Source organism: Passer domesticus, chromosome 1, assembly GCF_036417665.1.
Source record: "Passer domesticus isolate bPasDom1 chromosome 1, bPasDom1.hap1, whole genome shotgun sequence".
Classification (NCBI taxonomy): domain Eukaryota; kingdom Metazoa; phylum Chordata; class Aves; order Passeriformes; family Passeridae; genus Passer; species Passer domesticus.
The window spans coordinates 128,781,356-128,805,521 of NC_087474.1; the positions used below are offsets into that span (position 1 = coordinate 128,781,356).

The following is a 24,166-nucleotide window of genomic DNA, read 5'->3' on the forward strand; positions in this document are numbered from 1 at the left end:
TACCAAAGAGTTATGGCTTTTTGTCACTGTATTAGTAAATTTACTAATTTAGTGATTACTGTTCTTCCCTGCAGACAAGGGCAACCACTGAAGTACTTAAAAAAACCCTCAATATAAAAGACAGGGAACTGGAGGCATCCCAGGAAGTAGCATTGTTTTAATGTTGTGGGTATTGAACTTGTTTTGTGCATTACATAATGGGAAAATATTTGGGCCCTGGCGTTTAGCTACATTAAATAGTTTTTGCGGTTATCAAATTTTGTAGCCTAGTTTCAGCTTTTAGAAGTTGCCACAAAAGCAGTTTTCTGTTATGTACACTGTGCAGGCATAAACATTATCAATTAGATAAACTGACAGAAAATTGCTGGTCATTCAAAAGCGAGAACTTCCCTCAGGAATTGATAAAATTCTATCACACTCTCAAAAGTCAAGGGGTGTGTTTACACCATAATCATTACACAGGAACAATAGTCATTCAAAATACAATAATTACTTTGCATTCTTCTTCAAAGGGGAAAAAAACCAGAAAAGAGCACACTTAGATTAATCTCCTTACCTAACCAGCCATGGTTTACATCCTCAATCTGCACTCATGTTTTACTGTTTGATTTCTTTTTTTGCTGAAATGAGCAGCCACTGTTAATTATTGCCAATTTCTAGGCAAAATGCCTGCTTATTTAAAGCCATTCCTTTTGAAGCTTAGGGATAAAAAGTGGCCTTGAAAAATTGTTCTCATCTTGGGAGAAAGAAGTACGTCTCAAATCCATTACCAGGGCAGGGAGGAGGCTGCTGTAGGGAGCCTCCTGGTTTGAAAGCAGCACAGGTTTGGCAGAATCAGCAGTGGGTACTGCACAGTGATGGGCGAGAGCAGGAACACACACAGCCCCACTCCCCCATCTGATCACTCAGAAAAGGAGGTGGGACCTGCTGGCAGGACCCCATGGGAGTAGAGGGGCCCAGGAAAGATGGTTCACCGTCAACAACAATTTCCCCAACACTCTGTCCTTTTCAACACTCAGGAATCTGAGCAGGAAAGGCAAAAGGCCAGCATGGATGAAAAAGACAATCTTGATTCAGCTTAAACACAAGAGGGTGGAGGCAGGGACAGGCTACTTATGAGGAGTACAGAGACATGGCATGACTGTGTGAGGATAAAGGTAGGAAAGTGGCATCACAGAGCATCTCTGAGAGGTCACAATGATTAGAGGAGACTCCTTAAGACTTCAAAAAAGTAATGCAATATCACCACCAAGAAGAACAAGAAGACTCTGGGAAAATACAGGCCAGTCAACCTAACCTCAGTCTCCAGGAAGATTATGGAACAAAACCTTTCAGAAACCATTTTTAGGCACAGGATAGACAAGAAGATAGAAAGGAATAGCCAGCATGGATTTAACAAGCATAATTTGTGCTTAACTTGATTGCTTGTGAGATGAAACAACTGGGTCTGTGGACAAGAGTCTGCAAGCCTCTCACAGTACCCTTTCAGACAAATATGTAGAAGATAAGGCAGGTGGAGAATTGGCTTAACATTCAGACTTGAAGGTTTGTGATCAGCCATGGAAAGGCAATCTGACAGGTAGCTGCCAGTGTCATCAGGCATTGATAATACAGTCCACAATGTTTGCTATCTTTACAAAGAAGCAGGGAGAGGGGTGGTGTATACTCTGAACAAGTTTGTAGACTGCCAAGTTTACAAGTTTCCCTAGACTGGTAGGGCAGAGTTGCAGTTCATCAGAGGGATGTTGATAAGCTGGAGATATGGGTCTGTAGGAAACTCATGGCGTTCAACAAAGGGAAATGCCCAGTCCCACGCCAGGACAGAATACCCCCATGCAACAGTGCAGGTTGGGAGCTGACTGGGTGCAGATTTACAGAAAAGGATGAGAGAGCATTTGAACACGAGCTGTGAGAAGTGAAGGAAGCCAGAGAATATGGGGCTGTATTAGCAAAAGTGCAAGCAGCTTATCATAGAATTTTCCCCCCTTCTAATTGGCACTTAAGAGACTGCATCTGAATTACTGTGTCTAGTTTTGGCCTTCCCAATCTAAAACACTGGAAAGGGCCCGACAGGAGTCTATCAAGATTAGAGGGAACATTCCATATGAGAATAAGCTAAGAGAACTGGTTTTGATCTTACTGCTCTTTTTTTTCCTAGTAGGAAGATAAGAAGATGAAGCCTGATTCTTCTTGGAGATGCACAATGACAAGGTAAGAGACAATAAACATCAGGTTCAACATGGGAAATTACACACAGGAAGAAAAAAATTCACCATTAGAGTAGTGCAGTTCTCAATATGCTAATCACTAATTCTCAGAGCATCATTGTAAGATACTTCTACTGCCTGTCAATATGTTCTTTGGACAAACTGAACACAGTTTTTTAGGGATACATAAGAATATGTCAATACCATTTTTTTCTTGTGGTAAATTTGCAATCCTTTATTGTTCCACACTGGAATTCCCTGTGATTGAATGGCACACTCTCAGGAATACTTTACGCAGCAAGACTGGCATAGCCATAGGTCTCATCCTATATATGTTTTTTACATGCATGAAGATGAGTCTTTCCTCATAGCTTAATTATTGAATGTAAATTATACAATGAAAGAAATAACTTTCAATAGGAACATCAAAATATGACAACTGGCTGTGCAACCAGACATTTCTATTTAACACATCTGATGTAAGGAAGCTATTAATTTTCTAAATGCATGGCCAAACTTCTTTGTAACACCTGACACAGCATTTTGCTAGGGTAATAAAAGAAAGCCTGACAGCTGCAATTTTCTAGAAATATGGATTAAGCCTTTCAATACGCTCTTGGGAAAGTTTTCTCTTCTATAAGCTTCTATAATTTGTTTTAAAATGGCTGATCATTCAGACCCAGAGTTCTGCATCCACTCCAGTTCCAGCTTATTTTTTGTCACAAACATATTTAAGCACTGGGGAACCCCCCCCCCCCCCCAATATAATCTCCTTCATATTCTCTCTGGCACTGGTTTTAAAATTATTTTGTTTATAACTTTCTTCCAGGTATTCATAACACCAAAGATTACAGGAACAAAAATCATGTTGATAGACTTGATTACCACTTATGCTAAAAAAACCACCCCAAATTATATTAACTGAAGGGGAACATTGCAGAGAAAGTATCTGGCTTTCTCTTCTGAGAACGAGACGCACTGGTGCCTTGTGCTGTCTGGTGACAGGAACTAAATATATTATCTGAATTCTCCAAGACATTCCACTTTGAACTTAACATGCCAGTAGTCATGGCACTAGTGAATGGACAGCTGCCATGAGGAAAGCATTTAATGTTTGAAACAAAGATTAATAGACCAACCACAGTTAAATATAAATTAAATAGGAGAAATACGTGTGGCAACTATCTTTACATTTATAATTTAAAAATAAAGATCCTAAAATTTACATTGTTTAAAAAAACATCAAGTTACCAGAGAATAGATTCTTGCTGCTATTAAAATTGCATCACGTAGCCCTCTGTTCATGTAGTATCATTTGTACATAGTAACAACAGCAGATAACTAAAAGTAAGACTACTAACTTTGTCCTATCTTAAAAACAGCTAAAGAAAAAAATTAAAATCAGCTTTATTTATCCTGGCATTGTCTTAATTTGCCTCTCAGTACCACTTTGCATTAAACTATTCAATATACTAAAAACTACTACATATATTTTATATTTTGGGTTATTGCAGAATATTCCCACACTATATTCTGACCAGATGAGAACAAAGAAATGTGAAAGTATTGAATAGTGTCACTTAAAGATGTGCTTAGCATTTTAAAATGTCAATGTCTGCTATAGAAAATAATTGCTCTAGCATTTAAATAGCACCAAAGCATACCTTTTTTCATAAACTATATAACAACCATGATAAAAAGTGTGTGCACTCACAAAGCAGAAGTCATACAAAATAATATGCCTTTAGAGAAATTACTGCATTTACAGAATATAGAAGAAAGTCCTGGATCAAATTCACAGCTTTAGCTCTGCACACACAATTCTCATTCCCTCCATGGGGACAGATAATACAGTGTTCAAATCTAGACTTCAGATCTTTATCAGTTCAAAAACATATGGGTCAGTCTCTGTGTGTTTTGAATTTGACCACTGGAATATAGTTGCTTTAAGCACTTACACAGAGATCTTCATAGATCTTCATAGTTCATTTTTCATGCCTGGCACTCTCATTTTACTTTGAAAATGATAAATTCAATGCTCGGGACTATAAGACAGTGCTTAGTCCAACCTCTATACATAACAGAAGCTTACCACAACTAGCTCAAATTATTTAGACTAATATGATGAGGAGGAAAACATTACTGTCCCATTTTGCAGACAAACAGGCAGAGACAAATTACAGGACATCACAGTCATAGAAGCAGTTTGTAGGACAGCCATGCAGTGTATTCATTTCCCAAAGTCGGATCGATGTCTTAATGACAAAACCCTCCTTACAACCAGAACAAGGAGATCTCAAAGCAGAGAAATTTCATTTCTTCCTTACTGAAGTCTTAGATGTTAAAAAAAGTGTCAGCAGAGCAATCATGAAACCTATAGTGACAGTTTACGCTAACACAAAGATCTTGGATTAAACACATCAGATGTTACAGTTAATCCAGTCCTCCAATTTTGACAGATTCAGAACTAATAAAAATAACAAAGTTTTAAAACTCCTTTATGAACAGTAAAATGAAAGGTTGTGGTGGATTTAGAGAATGTCTGTTTCAGAAGCCCAGCTCCTGGACTCCACATGGTCAGCTTGTTTATGATCCCAATGATGCTTGTATAGCATCGCTCCAAGAGCCTCTACAGCTCTGCTAACACCACCATCACACACTTCATCACAGTCCTGTTTATTTTTCTTGGCAGACCTACACAGATCCTGTGCAACAGTTCCTATCACTTAATTTACTCAAATGTTACTTTTACACCTACAAATTACTCACAGAAAACAAATGTTAAAGCACAAAACACTTTGGGTTTGTCAGCACCACTTGTTTCTGACAATCCTCTTTGACTTATAAATGTAACTCTCTCGATTTCCCAGCAGGGTGCAAGACGTGCAGGAAGTATAATAATGCCCTCTAAACTTGTATCTCACAAGGATTTGGTATGAAAGATACTTAAGCATGAAACATTTGCCAAGCAACCCTGTAAAAAGAAAAATACTAAGACAAGAACTCCATGACAGTAAATGCAGTAAATGCCATGTGCAAAAAAAAATGTGGCAAGAGTTTGCAATCCTCTCTAAGTAACAGCAGTAACAACAACATAAAATCTCCCACTGAGTTCGTTTGACACAAACTATCCTCAACTGCTCAGCAAAACCAAGAAGGACAGGACTTCTATTTGTAGCAGCTGTCTCTAATGCTGAACGCCCTGTGAACACTTCGCAGCGAATAATGTTTTCCTACTTAGCCACTGACAATGAGAAACTAGAGGGGCACAAAACATCAGTGGTTGAATAAGATGAGTGCAGAGAAAAAAAAAAGTCCCCAAAAGAGCACTGGCTTTTCGGCAAAGACAGCTGAGATCTGCAGTTTATTATTAGCACCAGCTGACAGTCAATGGGAGTGAAGCCAAAGGTGTACCAGGGTTTAAGGAAAGGAGTCAGGATGACCTAAACTGCATCAGTGTAAATCTGGCATTAGTGTGAAGTAAGCAAATACTGAAAATGCTCATCAGCAGAAGTACAAAACTGATAACTTTCAAAGTCATGCTGGAAAAATATTTAGCATCCATTTTTATTTTCATGGCAGGCTATAAAAGACTGAACAGCTCACAGGCACAAATAATTTTTCAGGTATGTGCTGCTATGATTCTTGGTCAACTGAAATAAAGGATTTTTTGGTGCCAGTAAAACATGAGAACAAAGATGAGAAATAAATGTTGGGAAAGGCAAGTAAGTGGAGGAGTACTTGCAGCTGGAGGTAAAAGGAAGGAGCAAATGACGTCCTTTTTTTCCCAAACTCGGTTGCCTCATTTCCCATTCAGAGTTATCTTCCACGGCATGTTATTACCCACTCCTGGATTACACTACACAGTGCAGTTCCCTCCTTCCTCCCCACCTTTGCTCAGCACAACCTTCTCCTGCACAATACACTGAATGCCATAACAAGCAGGTAACAGCTCTACCACACAGGAGATGCTCTAAAAGGCCCAGGGATCCAAAGGTGCTGGCATAACCCTTCTCACTACATGATGACAAGCAGTCAATACATCTGGGCATCTCAAGTATAGAGGAATCATCACACCCCACCATCATAATGATCCACACACAGACTGTCTAAATCTTTAATAAAGAAAAGCAATTAATGTTTTCAGAATTTTAAGGTATTACAACTGCTTTCTTTCTGCTAACACCTCTTGTTCTCTTCCCACTTATATGCCAAAACATTTCATGGGGAGGTCAAAAAGTGGATAAAATCTTTGTTATGCCATTATAAGCCAATGGTCACTGGATTAACTCTTCCCTGGAAGAAGCCTGGGAAGAGACAGAAAAGGGATTTGGAGCTGCTATATTGCTGGTGCCCAATAAAAGCAAGAGTAGAAGGAGATACAATTAAAATAGAAACAGCTTCTGTCACCTGCACAACTTTAATTGTAATATGTTGACCAAGTTGGGCTCATGATCTTATGAGCTGTCCTCAGATCTACAAACTATGCTACTACCAGACAGTGTAAGGCATGGTTTTAACACCTCTGCCAGTTGAGGATTCACAACTCATGTGCTAGAGGAATCATGCACGTTAAATAGGACACACTTTCCTTAAACAGAAGGCAACAGAGATGGGAAAGAAGAAGAATAAAGTGGAGAAAGAAGGGCACAAGATAAGAGCAGAACCACACATTTTGCACTCCAACTGACTTGCTCAGGGTTTAGCCACAGTGCATGATGCAGACCGTCTCTTCCAGTCCCAAACTGGAAGATTTACCCAGCAACATTTCAGCAGACACTGACTGCAAGTGCCCACTGAAGCCAGGGGTGCTAAACTGCCTGAGACCTGAGTCTCAGTAGATCTGACTGGTTACTGATATTTAACAACAGGGACAAAGCCCTGTATAAAAGTCAATCTTCAAATAGTGCATCTGTTCAACCAAAATAAAAGAAAAAGTAGTCACTGGATTACTTCTTAACAGTATTGAAAAAATTCATTTTTCATTTAAAAAAATATAATATTTTAAAAAGATAAATTAAGTAATTCAACTCTCAGAATTTGCTTTTAGAACAGATGGGCTTAAGACTCTAAAATTTACTCTTCCTTCGTATGTTGCTCGGAAATAAACATGCAATTTCTTTAAGTGACAGCTTGCTTTTCCCTTTCCTCTCTCTGTGCCACCTGCCAGAATGGATCTTTGATCTTCTCCTGTATATAAAGGACATATATATTTTTTGAAACTCACAAAGCTACTAGTTGACCTTAAAATAATACTACATAAATAATTGAATGTTTCCCAGCAATATTTTTTCTCCGTCAGCGAGATGCAGGTTCCAAAAGGAAAGCAAAATACACTCCCATATGCAAGTTCTTCTGGAAAGGTATGTTCCCACTCACCCAAAACCTACCTCTCTATCCCTTTTGAGTCAGGCAATAAATCAGAACTATCCAGAAACTTTACTAGCAGGGGGAGAAGAAAGTTTTAGAGACAGAGCTTTTAATAAAAAGATTGGATGACAACAGTAAAAGGAGGTAGGTGGCTGAGGCAGGTGCTTCCTACAACCCCATCTCACAAGCCAAAGAATGCAAAAGAGAGCTTAATCCACATTTCTACCTGCTTACAGCAGGAATTCAAACTGCTCCTCCAGGAAAGCACCATTCCTCTAGTTTGTCTGGAAGAAGTTGCTCACCTGTAGCCAAGTGGGCAGACCACTTGGTCATAAGGGCGAGGTGTTCATTCCCCTCTCTGTGCTGGCCCAAGTTCTCTGTCATGGGCAGACTCCCAAAGTGCCATCACCAGAGAACAGAGTGAAGAGGGGGTGGAATCACATCTTCCTGATTTGCAGCTGATGCCAGTGCCCCCACCTTCTGGGGCCTTTTTTGGCAAAAACTATTTAACCTAGTTCATCCACAAGTTCATAAAGAGGTTTAGCTTCCAAGACTTTTTTTTTTCTGATTAGATTCAGTGAGAAAGATTCTGAATGTCCATCAGAGACATTATACAAGCCAAGTGCCACACAGTACAGTTAAATACCTGAAACTGAAAAAGGGCTCATGTTCAGTAGATTCAAATGCAAACACAGGAAAACATAGGCCAAAAAATAACCCAACCCTGAAGAACCATTTGTTATTGTCTCAGATTAATATAAAAACTTCATTAAAAACATGCACAAAGCCAACATTTAACTGTAGTAACAAAGGAAAATTCAGTCAAGACAAGACCATTACAGAAACAGTTAAACTAATCATTTGAATGATGCTCACTATCCAAGAAGATAAGACCTTGACAGCTCTAAAACAAAGTATCAGCAGAAGCTTTGGGAAAGATTAACAAAATGAAGAGACACAAACCAGCCAGATTCAAGAGTTCACCCAAGAGCTCTAAAACAATGGAAGCATGATCAAATCAGCTGCTATAATAAACAAGATAATTGGTAGGCACAGGGGAATATGATGTAATGGGGAAGAGAAAGCAGGGCTTTGTAAAGAGAAGCCATAACTTCAAGATTACTAGCGTTTCTGTAAGGAGTTAACAATTATTTGGATAAGGATGATTTGGTTAATGTAGTATATTTAGATTTCTGAAAAGCTCTCATGAGCCAAAAGCTCTTAAACAATTTTTTCATAAGGTAAAATAAAAGATCTGTCATTAATTACTATTAAAAGGATGGAACTGAGTAAGTGGGCAGTTTTCACAATGTTACTAGTGGAATTGCAAAATGACCTGGTCTATTAAACATAAATACCCTGGAAAAGATGACAAACAGCAAGGTTATAAATTTGCTACATAAGTCAGCTCAAAGTAAATCTGCCTACAGAAATCTGCTTTTATGGCGACTACACATGACAAGAGCTGGTGAAATTCTGTGTTGATAAATGCAAAGTAAAAGACAACGCAAACTGAGAATGGACAAGGATAAGTGCTAAATTATCTATTGCTCCCAAGGAACAGATCTTGCAGTTGTTGCCAATAATTTTCTGAAAGCAAGGCCTTACTGGCCAATGGCAGTCAAAAGAGTGGATATAGTGTTTAAAATTATTAGAAAGGAAATACAGAGTAAAACAGAAAACGTCACAAAGCCAGAGTGCTCACATCTTGAATCTCCTACACAAAGCTCAGCAGTAGCCTCAGGAAAAAACAAGCTCTTCAACTTGCAAGAGACACCTTTGTGTCATGAAAACAAGAGAATTCTACCAAATCAGGAAAGAGACTGCAGGAAGTGAACAGAGATTGGCAAGTCATTATTTCTCATGTCAGGAAAACTTAACAACCCCATGTTTTTGCTGCAGTTATTATGCAGCAAGCATAAAACAACAGAACCACTTTCTTTGAAAAGGCATAATTATGTTGTGGAACTTACCACTACAGAGAATCAAAGCACACACATATCCAAAAGCAAACTCATAAAGGACAGCACTCAACACAATGTTTTGGATGTATCTTCCATCCTCTCAAAAGCAGGATTTCCTCTCTTTCTCCTACTCTCATTAACTGTCTGCCGCCAGTCCCAGAACACCAGGCTAAGTTGTCTATCCCAATCTGGTGGCACTTACCTCTTGCTCTCCTGTGCTAGCCCCAGTCTGAGGTTCTTCAAGCTGTCATACGAGGCTCTTATTTTCCTGTCCAGCCCTGAAAGTGTTTGCTTCTGAGTAGTTTTTAAGTCTCACTAGTCAGACCAAAATACAAAATCAAATTAATTGCACTCAACAGAGGCAATTATTTTATTTTAAAAATTGCAGATGGAGAAGAAATTGCAAAGATGGAGATGCTAAGCCACCAAGAAGTGCAAGATACTCTTTGCCCCTGATGATCAAAAGCGGATGCAATACTGGCAAATAAGACAGTCTTTGAGCATCAATAAACAAAACAAGCTAAGAACAGAAAGAGCTGATGTCCAGAGCTGCAAGGATTTGGCAGTGTGCTTGTCTTCTGTTTATAGAAAGCATAATGGCAGCACACAGCCCTTACAGGGACTGAGCAGAGGATTTATGCAGTGTCTGCACTATAGAAACCTGCTTGATGTGCCACTTAGCTTTTACAGAGTCTTGCAAAAACCAGAGAAAAACATAATATAGATCTTGCACCTTCTCCCTCTTCAAAGTACTGTTGCAAAGGACAAAGGTCTGAGGTACTCATCAGCCTACCATTAAATACACCTTGCCTGTCCCCCAAAAAATGAATGCTTCAAACTCGAATTAAAAAAGAAGTGGAATAGGGCAACCCTAAATTTAGATCCTTTCTTCATGTACATATAACTGAAGGTGAAAGCCAGGCATATAAGCATTTAACTAGTTGATTCTGAATACTGAGATACTTTTAGATCTTTTAAATTATTTACAGGCCTAAAAGGGTGGTCAAACATGAAAAATATGTCCAATTATTAAGAATAAAAATAAAATAAAAAATAGATCATGCTTACTTTCTAAAAATATCTACAGTACTAAACACACATTCAGCAAGAGCAAATTCCTGAATCTATGAGCACCAAAGCAGTGCTTACTCTAAGAGCTCACACTCTGAATTCCCATTCATTTTGCCCAAATGCTATGCTTATATTTTAAAATTACTCTGCAGCATAAGGAAAATATGAAAATGTGTCTGAAATTACTTACTCTTCTTCTTTTAAAATAGAATTTAAAAAAATAGATAAAGGCTTTTTTTTTATCTTCAAGCAACTTAATTCCTTGACTCATGACCACTAACAACATTTACAGCTCTGTAAATTACAATCAGGATAATAAAATCCTGTGCTTTGGGGTAGGAGCTGACCTCCATAGGAGCTGGAGAGAAATTTTCTCGCATCTGCTGCACTGCACACTTGTAGAGGTGCATTGTCAGTACAATGGAAAGTCCACCCCATGGGACTGGTGGTGGCAGAACATAAGGCTTTGAATGCCAAAAATGCCGAAATGACAAATTCTATGTGATTGATGAGAAATCCCTATGAAGCTTTCTGTTCACTGCCAGACTTTGCTGCTGTGCTGTGCATGGACCACGAGACCACTGAGTCTATGACTTCCAGGAGAGTCTAGACAGTACAGCTACACCAAGGCAGACAGAAATAGAGAAGAATCTCTTTCTTACCAAGTCTGAATTTAAATTTCTCCTGTTGTAAACAGCTCCATGACTGACTAATCTTACCCCCAGCAAATATAATTTGATTTTACTGTAGCCATATATGTAAACATAATATGAGAAAATCATGGCATTAACATTATTAACTACTAACAAAATTATATTCCTCAAGTAAAAGCTGGAACGTAACTTAATTTAATCTAATACATTCCATGCACACAGACACACACAGACACACATATATAAACTCACACCAAAATAACATTAATTTAAACATCATGTTTCTGAAATTCACTAATCTGAGGTCAGTATATATGGGATTGCACTTAAACAGGATATCTTTGTCATTCTATTGTATTTTATATTACCATAGGACAACAGTAAGAATGAGTATTTCAGAGAAATCTGAAATTGGGAGGAACATATATTTCAATGTCCCACATAAAATAAAAAACTAAAACTATGAGATTGTTCTGTATGTAGGAGCAATAACAGTGACATCCACAGCCCAACCCAGTACCATAAATACTTAAAGTGTCAGCTTGAACCTCCCATCTGCTGACATTGCTATCCATACAGTTATCAGGACACACATGTGAGCTGCACAGCACTGCTCCATGCCAAGAACCACCCAAGATGTCAGAAGGAAAAGGGTGAGTTGGTGACCAAAATCCTTGTCAAAATACTGCTTTAAGGAAACATAATTAATTCTATTAAGTACAGGTAGAGCAGCTTCACTACTGGCTTAGTGACCCTTCTTACACACAACATTCCTTCTGCCGGGAAGCTCCAGCTTACCTGCAAGTCAATGTCATGGGGATGAAGCTGAGTGCTGGAGCTAAATACAGGGTTTGACCTATCACATAAATATGCATGGTAAACTTGAGACCAAATTTACAAGAGAATGTCTCTAAAAAAGCTGCTGAAATCCATGTGATTGCTCCACACTGTTTTTAAGATGCACATTCAAGTAGCTGAACATGAAATACCTGATCTGTAAGGTTTTCATTTTATTTCTTAATATTCAGATTCTCTCTCCCTAGAAGTATTCACAGAAAATTGTGGGTTTATGTATGCATCAAAATACTTCTCCTTTGTATCTTCAAGAGTACTTTAAAATAGAAAACCCACTTAAAATTGTATTAACTTCCACATTTACTCAAATAGCACCAGGACAGGGGGTGAATGAAAACAGGGATGGCATGGAAGACTTGGCATCTGAGTGACTATCCCAGATTTTGAAGCAGCAACAGAAACACATCCTTTTAATTAGAAATTATCATTTTGAGAAAAAATCATATGTATTTAAAAACAGCATTTCAGGTAGTCCACTTAATATTGCATAAATATACTTTGCACTAAAGTTTTTTTATAGAAGTCAAATTCAAAAAACAGTTAAGGTATGTGCATGTATAAGTAAAGCAGCCTGTGTATGTGTGGGTGTGTAAATATCATACAAGCAGATGCAAACCTTCAGTGCATTAAGTAAACTTCAGCTCTATACCTCAGTACTCAATTCTGAGTCTGGTTACCTTCCGGATTGTTAAGTCTTTCTAAATTAGAACAAGCAATTTCTCTTTGTTTTACCTAATATTTGAAAATGGCAAAAAAGTCCCATGGGTCACTGAAAATTATCCCTTCATTCCTGCCGCCTGTTTCAAGTCAGTCAAAACATTCCAGACTTCAAAAGGGGGCTTTGCCTGCTTAGGCCATTTTGGTGTCCTTCTATGGTTGGCCTATGAGGGATTGGTTATTTGGATAAATTAGTTTGTGGAGCCTGCTGGCCTTCTAGAAGACCTCAGTGTCTGACTGCAAATTAGTTCTACCGAACATGTAGAAATCCCTGGGCAGACGAGAAGAAATAAATGGTGATAAAATCTAATACTACAATGTTTGTAATGTGATTTTATTCTGCTCTGTAGCTTGTAAGCAAAGCTAATGTTGAATTAAAAAATTTCAAATATAAAAATGTCCATGAAAGCACAAAATCAGATCAGTATCCGAGTCACAGCAGAGAAGGCTGGATGCCAACTTTAAAGTTAAGCTTCCCGCAGGAATCTTTTACAAGAACAAACAAAAATCCTCCTGGTTTTCCACAGAATCAAGTACGTATTTACATTACGGATGCACCCCTGCTTAAGCCAGGAAGTCACACAGTTGAATTCGGCTGGAGCTTGGGCTGTGAATAAACTGCTATGCAGCCTTTCAGTGCATAGTTGTACAACTGCCTAAGGAGAGTTTATCCTTAAGGAAGAGAAGTCAGAGAGCCAAAACTAACAAACATGGCTCTTCGAGCGGAACAATGGTCCAGAAAACCTAGTAAAAAAGAAAATAAACTTCACTGGCAGTTTGCTTTTTACTGTTAAGGGCTAAGCTACAACTTCATCATGACTTTCAAGAAGAGACTCCACGCTGAACAGTTGCACACAGTGGCTGGAAAAAGTCAGATGGATTGTGTATTTCTCATATACCCACTTTTACAAGTCATCTAAAAATGCCTCACGCTGTAACAAAGCAAGGATTTGAGGAAACAAGGATTTGTAACCAAGATAAGTGCTGGTACCTGTTGATGAACCCCAACAAAACCCCTGCAAGATCTTTGTGACCTTGAGGAATATGCCCAACGCTACGAGCTGTGGGCAGCAGTACTTCTGTCAGTGCTACAAGCACTGCTGCCTTTGGCACCTTAGAGTTTCCAATGAGGAAAGGTACATTTTAAGTGACAAGAATTTCTCCCTGGTGTTTCTGCAAACACAGATGAATGAAGAGCCTATAGTGAATAATGTTTTCAAACTGTCCACAAACAGCTTACAATTTTCAGGAGTATTTTCACTAAAATGTTTTGAAAGAAAAAATTCTATCAATAGTTACTGATTGAGCAGTTGCTATAGACAGCCTAGCAGCAGCTCACTTCAATTTGGGGAACTTAAATACATCAGCTAGTTCCGGCTGTTCATTCTTTTTGACACTTACTGAGTGTAATAAGTGGGTTTTGTGGCTTATGTTTCCAATATTCTACCAATTGCAGATAGAGAGGGGAAGGGGAGTGGGAAGGGCGCAGGCGATTACATTTTATAGGCTCAGTTACAGATTGCAATTGCATGGCGCTTGTTGGTTATTGCCTTGCAGAGCTTTCCAAAAAGGAAGCGTGTCACGCATTTCTTCAGAACAGGAGGGGAACACAGAGGGGAGAACTTTGCCAGTCTTTGAGAAAAACTAGGCAGCACATGCATGACTTTCACACTGACACTACTCTAAGTTTTCAACTGAAGGTAAAATATTTCTATTTTCACCCTTCCTCCTCATAGACTTTGTTCCCTAATGTGACAAACAGGTAATGTGAGTAAGCATGACAAACATGTCATTGATGATGCTGTTCAAATCTGCAGGTCACCAGCCATGCCCTCAGGCACAGCCATGCCACCACCGTGGCAGTGGCCTCTGAAACCGCTCGAGAGCAGTGCTGCCGGATCCTGGCTCGCCTTGAAACAAAATGAACTTTCTAGCCCTTCTGGTAGTGAAGATAACCTTGAAAATGTGAAGAGAGTGTAATCTGATGCCTCAGTAAGACTGCAAGGAGCTTGAAACAAAGACAGAGAGATGTGAACTGCCCCAGCCATCTCTCTCTGGGCCCCACGGACTCAGCATTTCTGTGGTCGTGGAGTCTGGCATTTTTCCAAGATTCCACAGAATCTCGCATGTTTGCTGCAAAATTCATTATTTTGCTGCAGCCAGGTGCTGGATGTTTTTTGGTTTGGGTTTTTATTTTCTCCCTCCCCCTTTCTTGCTGAAACCAGCTACTTGCTCTGTGTCTTTCCACTAACAGAGGTAGGAGGTGAATTTTCAGTGCAAAGTGCTGGTCTCCGGTACCTGGCATGAGAGAAGTGTCCAGGGAGCAGCAGGGAGGAGAAAGAAGTTGGGAATACACAGCCAGGCTGCCCAGAGTGCTGACTGAAAGCTGAGGTTTGGGGGCTGTGGGGGGAATCAGAGAAGACTAACTGCAGGAGTGGACCAAGAGCACCTCCTTTTTTGGCTCATTGGGTACACACTATTTGGATCTACCTTGACTGCTGAGGGCCTCAGAGTCTTCACTCTGTTTTCCAGATGGGCAAACTCCACCATCAAAAACACTCAATGCTGAAAATACTTCTTGGTGTGCAATTTTGCAATGAGAATTTTCAATTATGAGCCTGGACAGGACAGGAATGAAAATTATTTTATGCTATATAATAACTTAATATTGCTACCAGAGAGAGAGTTATGGAAGAAAAGCCCTCCAAAATATAATAGTAATTGCTGAAAACATGCCAATATGGTGAAAATTTTCTTGTGCTGAGTTTTGCAAATAAATAAACCCCATACATTAAAAAAAATCACAGGCAAATCAAATGAAATAAAATACCTGCTGACCTCTACACTGCCTTTTTCGAGTTTTTTTTTAGAAGTCATCATCAGGGTACCTCTAACTACCTGAATCATGCTGAATCTTATCAGTGTTTGTCATGTTTTTAGGGCTTCTAGAGGGTTTCTAGGGCAATAGATTCATTTCAATGCCAAGTTTGGAAGTGGTAGACTTAGCCTACCAAAATTTTAAGCAATGATAATTTTGCATAAATTTTTTTAAATCTTTTTTTGGTATAAGATGTAGTATTACACAGTCTCAGGCTCATTACAATTAGAATTTCTGCAACACCCCAAATGACATTCTCATCTCAAAAATAATTAAAACAAGAGGTTGGTATTTTATTTCTCAGTATATTTGAGCAGTGGGACTTGTTGCAAATGACTGGCAGGCAGAAAAGTCCCTTCAGGACGGTGAAGAAAATACCAATTAAGAAAACCCAACAATTTGTTTTAGCTTGATGAAACATGAGTGAACTATCTTTGATAGGTGCATGTATCATTAGCAAACAAGCTTCAAAGAGTTTTTCGGACTTGGAAAGAAAGCAACAGAACTTCAGTGAAATTTTCAGACAGGATAAAACATTGACATCCTCTGTCAGGCCAGCCTCAGGTTTGTGTTTTGCTTCTTTCTCAAGCACCTAGTAAAGGAAAGGCAGGGGCAGACATAATGTTCAAGTCTGCAAGCCCAAGTCTGAAATCCATTTCCTACAGAATGCAAATCAAGCAAGTGACAATTAGTACAATTAGAACCATTTCTTGATTAGGAAATGGCTAAAATACTCTCTCAGCTGTGTGAGTATAACAGAAGTGCAGAAGTGACTTTACTGGGCTTATTATGGAATCTTCTGTACACATCAACACTGACAGGCTGTATTCCCAGGTGCAACACCATCCTCTTCCTCAAAAGACAAATCTTGGCCAAAGACAATGGCCAAGTACTTCCTCATATACTCTTTCATACTGTTGTCTGATAACTTTTTTTACATTATCCAGCTGCATTTCTCAGTTGTTGAATAAAGCTCCTCCCTTATCCACATGTACCTGAAATTGCTCCCACCACATAGTTTGCATTGGCCAGTGCAAAATTAAATTACCTCTCAACTGGTATGTGTAGGGAAGTTTTATTCTTTTCCTGTTGACTAGCACCAGGTTTTCAAAGTGATTGCATGTATTTGGGATCTTAAATCCCAAACAGGTTTTGGTTTCTAGTTTCTAATTACAGAATGCTAATCTATCCCTCACCCTCTCTTTCTACGCACACACAGAGAGCAGAATAAACAAAAAACAATGTTCATGCCATCATCTTTATTTTCACTGAGATTATTTTGCTTCTGACTACTGCTTTTAGGAAATCTCCCTGTTGGTCAAGTGGCTGCTGCAAATGCAGCAGACTGTCCAGTTATGAATGGAGACCTAATTGACAGATCTGATTCCACGGTTTAATACCCCAATTTTAAACCTCTCCAATGACACTGCAATCAGCAGAGTCACACTCTGCCCTGTGTTATGTACCTTTGGGCACCTGAGTCCTCATTTACAGAAGCCTGAGTGCTGGTCAGTGCAGTGGGTCTATTCAGCAGTTACTGGCTTAGATTTTGATAATCCTGATAGCATCAACAACTACCACCCACTTGGGTAATGTGAAGGGAAACTCTGAGCAGATGAAGTGTTTTACAGGCTCTCTGGACTAAGTGGTGAAAAGAAGGAATGGAATGAATAACCCCAACAGGAGTGCTGGTGGTGCCAAACCATGAACAAATATTTCCCTTAATACTCCTGTCATGTTAAGTGACAGTTACATTTGTCATTACATACAGCCCCAGCACACAATTACCCAGCCCAAACCCTCCACAGCACACAAAGCCCAGGCTATGCCGGGCACACAGAGGGGAAGTATTGCAGTGGAAGCCACAGAAAATCCTGACAGCATCAGGGAAAGGCTTTTCATGCATGGAGGAAAGCCTGATTCCAAATAGAACAAGGAGCTTGGGTGGTGCTGAAAGCTCTGGCACGGCAACTGCAAACAGGACCATCCCTGTTTGGTGCCTGTTGGTAACCATGGCCACCCTTTCCCTAAAAGTTAACTGGTCCTGTCCACACATGGTGGTAGCAGTGATGGATAAATACCCAAACATACACATAGAGACAAGACTGGAACAAATGAACATCGGAAAATAATCAAATCCATATTGCTTCAGACAGCAAAAATTGCACTACACATGAAGTGTAACAAAAACACGCAACGCAACAGGCTTATTATCAAGGGGCTTGGTTTTTTCTACTCTGTTGCTACATGAAATGGAAGCATCAGGAAAACTGGATATAGAAACATAAAATACAAAGGAAGAGTGAGAGAGAATAGACTACTGTCAAATGTAGAAAATAAACACATCAGGAAAAAATGCAGGAAATAAATCTAATTGAATTTACTAAATAGCTTTTGGACTTATTTTACAATTGGTAAAAATACGGTAATCTCAATACGCACACTTTCCGTTAAACAATTCAGAATAAAAACATATATGCAGCATTTTGAACTTCACTGAGTGCCAAGAATGATGTCACAAATTAAACTAACAAATCCAAAACACACAACTAATCATTTGACTGTGCATGAAACATTCTTAATTGTGCCTGATAGTTTGCAAAATTTCTTATTATTGTGACTCTACAAACAGGCATTTACAACAAACAACAATGCCACTATATTGTTTTGCAACTGTTCTTAAGACTTTGCAGCTAGGAGTTGCACTCACTTCTCCCAGAGGCAGTATTTGCATATATTCACACAGGCAAAGAGAAATAACTTCAAATAATGGGATGAACACTCTCTAACAGATAAAAATGTTAACAACATAAACACAGCAGGCCAAATATTTCTTAGAGAACAACCATCATTTTGTAATATGAATCACTGAAGACAAATATTTTTAAAGCCATACTTAATTTTCTGTAGCTTTAGCATAAGCCTCCATCTCTCAATTAATTTCATCATTCCCTGCTTCTTCCAATCACTAAAAGTGCATGTAGCTCTCTGACTTTCATTCGCTTGGTTGCCACAAAAATAATTGCCACTTTAAAAGCCGCAACTTTTTTTTCTCAGGACTGACAAGTTGTTTACTTACAGACTTCCCATTTATTCCCTCGGGGTCTTCCATTGAAGATTTCTCCTTCCAAATTATATACGGGCTATTAGTTACAGGGAGCTTCAGACAGTCCTAGCACACACACACCTGTGGAAAAGACAGCACCACATCGTCGGATTAATTTGTTGGCATGAAACTAGGAGCTGATCTTCACTCCTGCAACTTTCCAGCAACTAACAAGTATTCACAAGTTGGGAGCAGTTGCCTTTGAAGAATTGAATCAGTCTTGAAAATAAACACATAGCTGAGCTGTTTATTGCGAATCCATGCAAGCCAAAAGCAGGCAGCGAGAGCCCCGTTGTGCTCACTGTCTGCAGAAGAATAAAAGGCAGCCAGGAACGCTCCTACCGCCACTATTTCTGTGCCAACAACACATCTCTTCTTCTTTTTTTTCCTTTAGGAAGCTCAGCCTTCCCCTGATATCTATCAATGTCAATCGTACTTTAATGCTAAGAGGAAATAATAACAAAGCAATATGATTGCAGATAAGCCAGGATAAAAAAGAAAATCCACCAAGTTTTCCAATGTTGCCCTCAAGCTAAAGATATTTTTATACTAAATCTCTTCAAGTTTACATTAGGTCACAGTCTTATGCCTCATAAATTATAAATATGGGATGCTTTGTGTTCTCTCACCTTTGGAAAGGGTGCTCTTTGATGTTTAAGGTATCAGTGAAGTACTCACATAAGGCAAAAATGGTTTACCCTCCCAAACAGATATCAACCCAAAGTATGGTTTCCTTCCTCCTTTAGAATAAAATGCTGTATACCTCTTAAAATTCAGAATTATTCATTGGAATAATTTAAACAAACCCAGCTAAAATCCTCATTAGAAAAACTGGCACTTTTCTTTTAAATACATGGGGAATATGCTGTCAATAAAGAATAAAAATTAAAATCTGGGATTTTTTAAGTGTGTATATATACACACACGTTATAGACACAGAAATGTGAATAGCACTTTGCTCTTCTGTGACAGTTGAAGATATGGTCTGAAGATATACAGTTTGTTCTAAAACCACTCTGCACATGAAATACATATAATTTACAATCAGGACCCAAAATCTTATTTATCTTTCTACCTGGATAAAACTCTAGCAAGAAAGTAAAAAAAATCCCTTCAAACCCAGTTTTTTGGACACTACTCATTGCACACATTTGGCTACTTCTATAAAATCTAAGCATTAGGAAAGTGTTAACAGGTCCACTCCACACCCTAAGGAAGATGCTAATATGAACCATGCTTCTGCAATGCATCCACTCCCTTCTTTCTGGTTTACAATTGAGAGATCAAATCCAGTTCTGCTCCTGCTGAGAACAATGGCCAATCTGCAATATTTCTGTGAAATCAGGGTTTGGTGCTTACATTTGTTCTGACACCAGATTATAGGTTAGAAAACTATTTATGGCTTTAAAAAGTGACAATTAAAGTTAGGGAGGAAAGGAAAAGATTTTTTCCTAACTTAAAAAAAAAAGAGAGAAGAAAACAGCCTTCTTACAATGCCCCACTACTAAGCAATGACTGACATCTGTTTCAAAAACTCTTTTATTGCAAAACTCAATAAATGGAAAAACCGCACAAACTGAAAGTCTGCCACTTCAGCGAGGGAATAAAATGGAGCCTTTTCTAATGGAAAAATATTCAAAAGTCAATTGATGTAATGCTGGTATGGATGACCTGATGGATTTTCAGATCAGCAGTGCTCTCTTTACTAATGGAAAGAAAACTTTACAAAGACTGGTAATTTTCTCTTGAAGCCCAGAAGGAAAAAGCATATATGTTTTAGTGTGTATTATAGCTCAGCCGTAATTAGGCGACCTAACTTGCAGGAGCTGCTGTGGCAAATATTTTCTCTCTCTGGGAAAGATTCCTATAACACACCACTGTTAAAAGAGCCTACTCTTGTAATTTCTGCTCTGACATATGCTGCACTTCATGTCACTGCAAAAGAGGTTTACAAAAAGCTCCTATATATGTGGGCACCCATCCACACTGCTAGGGGCAAAGACTTGTCTTGCTCAGAAGACACCAGAGATCTTGGGCAGCAGAATCAAGTCACAGTAACATGAGGGCTTAGATGTTAATACAGAACAGCTGATCCACAATCAAGTAATAATAATTAAGTAATTTTAATTTTGAAAAATTCAACTTTTAAACAAGAGCAACTTAGTTATCCTGATTCTAATTGTCATCTTAGGTTATTTTTAACTTTTAGTGAAACTTTACAAAAACTAATTAAATTCCCTTGACATGTTAATGTATCAAAAAATACATCCAAATTACATGGTATCTATTACAGAGAAGCTGTTATATGCAAAATGTGCCTTCAAATATGAGTAGGACAAAAACTCAATTTATTGAAAAAGACAAGATCTAAATTGAAGGGAAGTCGTGAAAGCACAAATCCTGTTTTATTTTTCTCTACTTCTTTGGAAGTCATTTGCTTTGTAAAATATTATTACCATTCAATACACAACAGTATTGAGTCCCACCAGCTAAAGAAGTACTGTTGTACCAGACACGATAACCAGCAGTCCTCTTTCCAAGCAGCTATTACTATTTAAAAGGGCACTGAAAAAACCCACAGAGAAGCACAGAAAGTGGTTTATGGGGGATTTTTATTCCCTCCTTTCTGAAACGTTAGCCAACGCCACGCAATTTTCCCCACGCACGCGGATCTCAACGCGCGCCTTTGCTGCCAGGCACAGGGCGGCTGCCAGCCCCTCCCAGCCACGCTGCAGGAGCTTTAAGGAGCTCCTTGTCAGGGAAGTGCTGTTCCCCTGTCCCCCTCCGAGCACCCACCTGAAAACTTGGCAAAAGCCAGTGTTAAGCAGATGTTAAACACAGTCACTGAGAAATACTCTCTTAGGGCTGGGAGGGCCAGTGGTGGCTGACCACTTGCAGAGAGAGTACCAAACACAAGGGCATCCAAAAGTAACTGGCCATGGCTGACTCCTGGCACCTAGACACCTACATTTAAGGACAAGGAACCTGATTCTTTATGCTTGCCAAGCTGTTCTTCATAAAAGCTGTGCATTTCCCATGCAAGACCTCCACTGCCACTAATTCACATCTTGGAGCTGTCCCAGGGCTGCTGTAACACACCTTCAGCTGCACTGAGCCCCTGACAAAACTCACAGTGATCAGAAACAGCACCAACACAATACCTTGGGCTGCCTTAGCCCTTCCATCACCAAGGAGAAGGAATTAAAGTTTTCATCTTGTTTCTGTGCCACCAACAAAATCAATCTTGTCTTACAACCTCCTGGCTGATTATGCCGTTGCAAAGTCTCCAAGATAAGGTCATTTTTAGTGCCATCAGTGGTTTCTGCTTTGCTCTTATTTATTTTCTTATGCTTTCTCAGGAACTGATGGGATTTTTCCAGTAACACTTTGAAAAAAATTGTATCTCCCCAAACTATAATCATTTGTTAGAAGAAAAAGAACCCAGAAAGCCACACGTGCTTTATCTTTTAGTAAAGAAAACAAAAAAAAATAAGTTTTGAGGCTGGGTGAAATGGCCTTTTTTTACCCCGTAGATGATAGCATGTGGTATTTTACAGTTAATGCGAGGGAACTCAATGGTTTTGATTTTAGGTGCTATATTTGGTAAATTTCCTTTTTAGCACTTTCTAAAGACTCTCTACATTCACTCTATTCCCAGGTAGGTCTCTCGTCCCCCACCCCCGCTTCCTTTTAAGGTGTTAAATTTGGCAGATAACCTGGGTAGCATTTAGAAAACAATTATTTCCAAATGCTGGGAAAGAAACTTGCCAAGTGTAACAGCTGAAAATTGAAAAGGAAGAAAAAAAAGAGGAAGGAAATAAAATGGAAGAGGGAAAGGTATTTTTAAAAAATGAAATTTAGTAGGGACCTTTCAGCAGCTTTATAAACAATTAACTCCAGGGCTGTGACTGAAGACCACCTCTGATTCAGCCTGGAATGCCTGCAGATGCAATACAGCATCTTGCCTTCCAGTGAGCCTCAGGGACTCCAGCAAAACAGACAGGTGCCCAGATGTGTGGGACCTACCATGCACATCTGCATGAAGGTATCCCACACCAACTGCAGAGCTGATGATAAGCAGAGACAGACTCCGGGGGTGTGCAAACCATGAAGCATGCAGGCAACACACTGAACAACACCACAGGGGGTAGGTCACCATTTCTGCACTCCCATAAACATCCATGTTCATCTCAACAGATCTTTTTTTCCACTACCATCAAGCAGAAATGCATGGAGTGGCAGGACTTGAGGCTGAAGTAAACCTGTGGGAGAGGAGGCTGAAAGTTTTCAGTTTTATTGGTAAGGTTTCCTTTATATAAAATAGAACAAGCACTCTGGTGTCCTGGACAGGCATGTCTAAAATCCATGGCTCTTACACTCACTGTCAAGTCTAGATCTAGCACCAAATTAATCTCATTCTTTATAAGTAAATAATGTAAATTAAGTATCAAGAATTTTGTTTTGCTATCTAGGTAATCACTTTTAACTTTACTTTAAAGATTAAAATTATGGTATTTCCCTAACATTTTTAACTTGACTGAGAAGTCAAATTTCTGGTAAGGAAACATGAGGTCTCATCTGCCTACACAGGAATCTCACTGGGTGTTGAACCAGAATAACAAGGAGACTCAAGAGCAAAAGCAAGCAAGAAAGAAGGTAGAAATGAAGCATTATGAACACAAAAAAATACATCACAGGCAAATTATATTAGTGACAGTCTGGGAAATACATCTGTGCTACTTTCTAAATCCTGATTACATTTATAAAATTGCTATCACACTGTAAGCCTAAGTACATCTTGAAGGAACAACTCTGTTGTTGAGTTTGTTCCCAATTTCTCCCATATACCATCAAATTGAACATGAAAAAGGTGTTGAGAAAACAAGGGCCATGATACTGGTTGAGACCAACAATCCTCCTGGTGCTGTCTCCAGCAACAGCCATAACTGGACAAAAGAGCAAGAACAGAACAAGCATGTGCCACTTTCACAGCATTTTCACAGTTTCCTGCCATTTCAGCTCAGAGGGTTTCCTGAGACAGATGGAGTTCATCTGTGTAGCAATCCTCAGTATAACTCTCTCAAGTACTTGTCTATTCTCCTCCTGAAGCCTATGTAATTTATTTTTTTTTTAGTTCCTAGCAGTTCTGAACATTTATTTTTGGGGGAATTACTGAGAACTGAGCAAATTTTCTTGGAATTATCTTAGATGCCAAGACCCCACTTCTGAAAGGGTCAGCCCAGTGCTGATCACCTTCCATGTGCTGATACAACTATTTTAACTGAGGTTTAGCAGTTCACATTTATATCTGCAGAATTTCAGTTGTCATTTTATCATCTACTGAC

The 24,166-nt window shown here is 39.0% G+C and overlaps 1 protein-coding gene and 1 long non-coding RNA gene across 7 annotated transcripts in view; one reads left to right on the plus strand and one right to left on the minus strand.

The window, feature by feature from the left end:
- EYA1 (EYA transcriptional coactivator and phosphatase 1) overlaps positions 1 to 24,166 on the minus strand; it is a 159,206-nt gene that overhangs the window by 128,417 nt on the left and 6,623 nt on the right. For all 6 annotated transcript variants that reach the window (XM_064389060.1, XM_064389041.1, XM_064389045.1 and 3 more), the window contains exon 2: positions 18,795 to 18,902. In XM_064389060.1, coding sequence (XP_064245130.1) covers positions 18,795 to 18,827 — 33 coding nt within the window. In that variant the 5' untranslated portion in view covers positions 18,828 to 18,902. The remainder of the gene's footprint in view (positions 1 to 18,794; positions 18,903 to 24,166) is intronic.
- On the plus strand, positions 1,259 to 5,903 carry LOC135289528 (uncharacterized). The gene is made up of 3 exons (XR_010352279.1): positions 1,259 to 1,579; positions 2,159 to 2,211; positions 5,790 to 5,903. It is a non-coding gene; the product is annotated as an uncharacterized LOC135289528 (long non-coding RNA).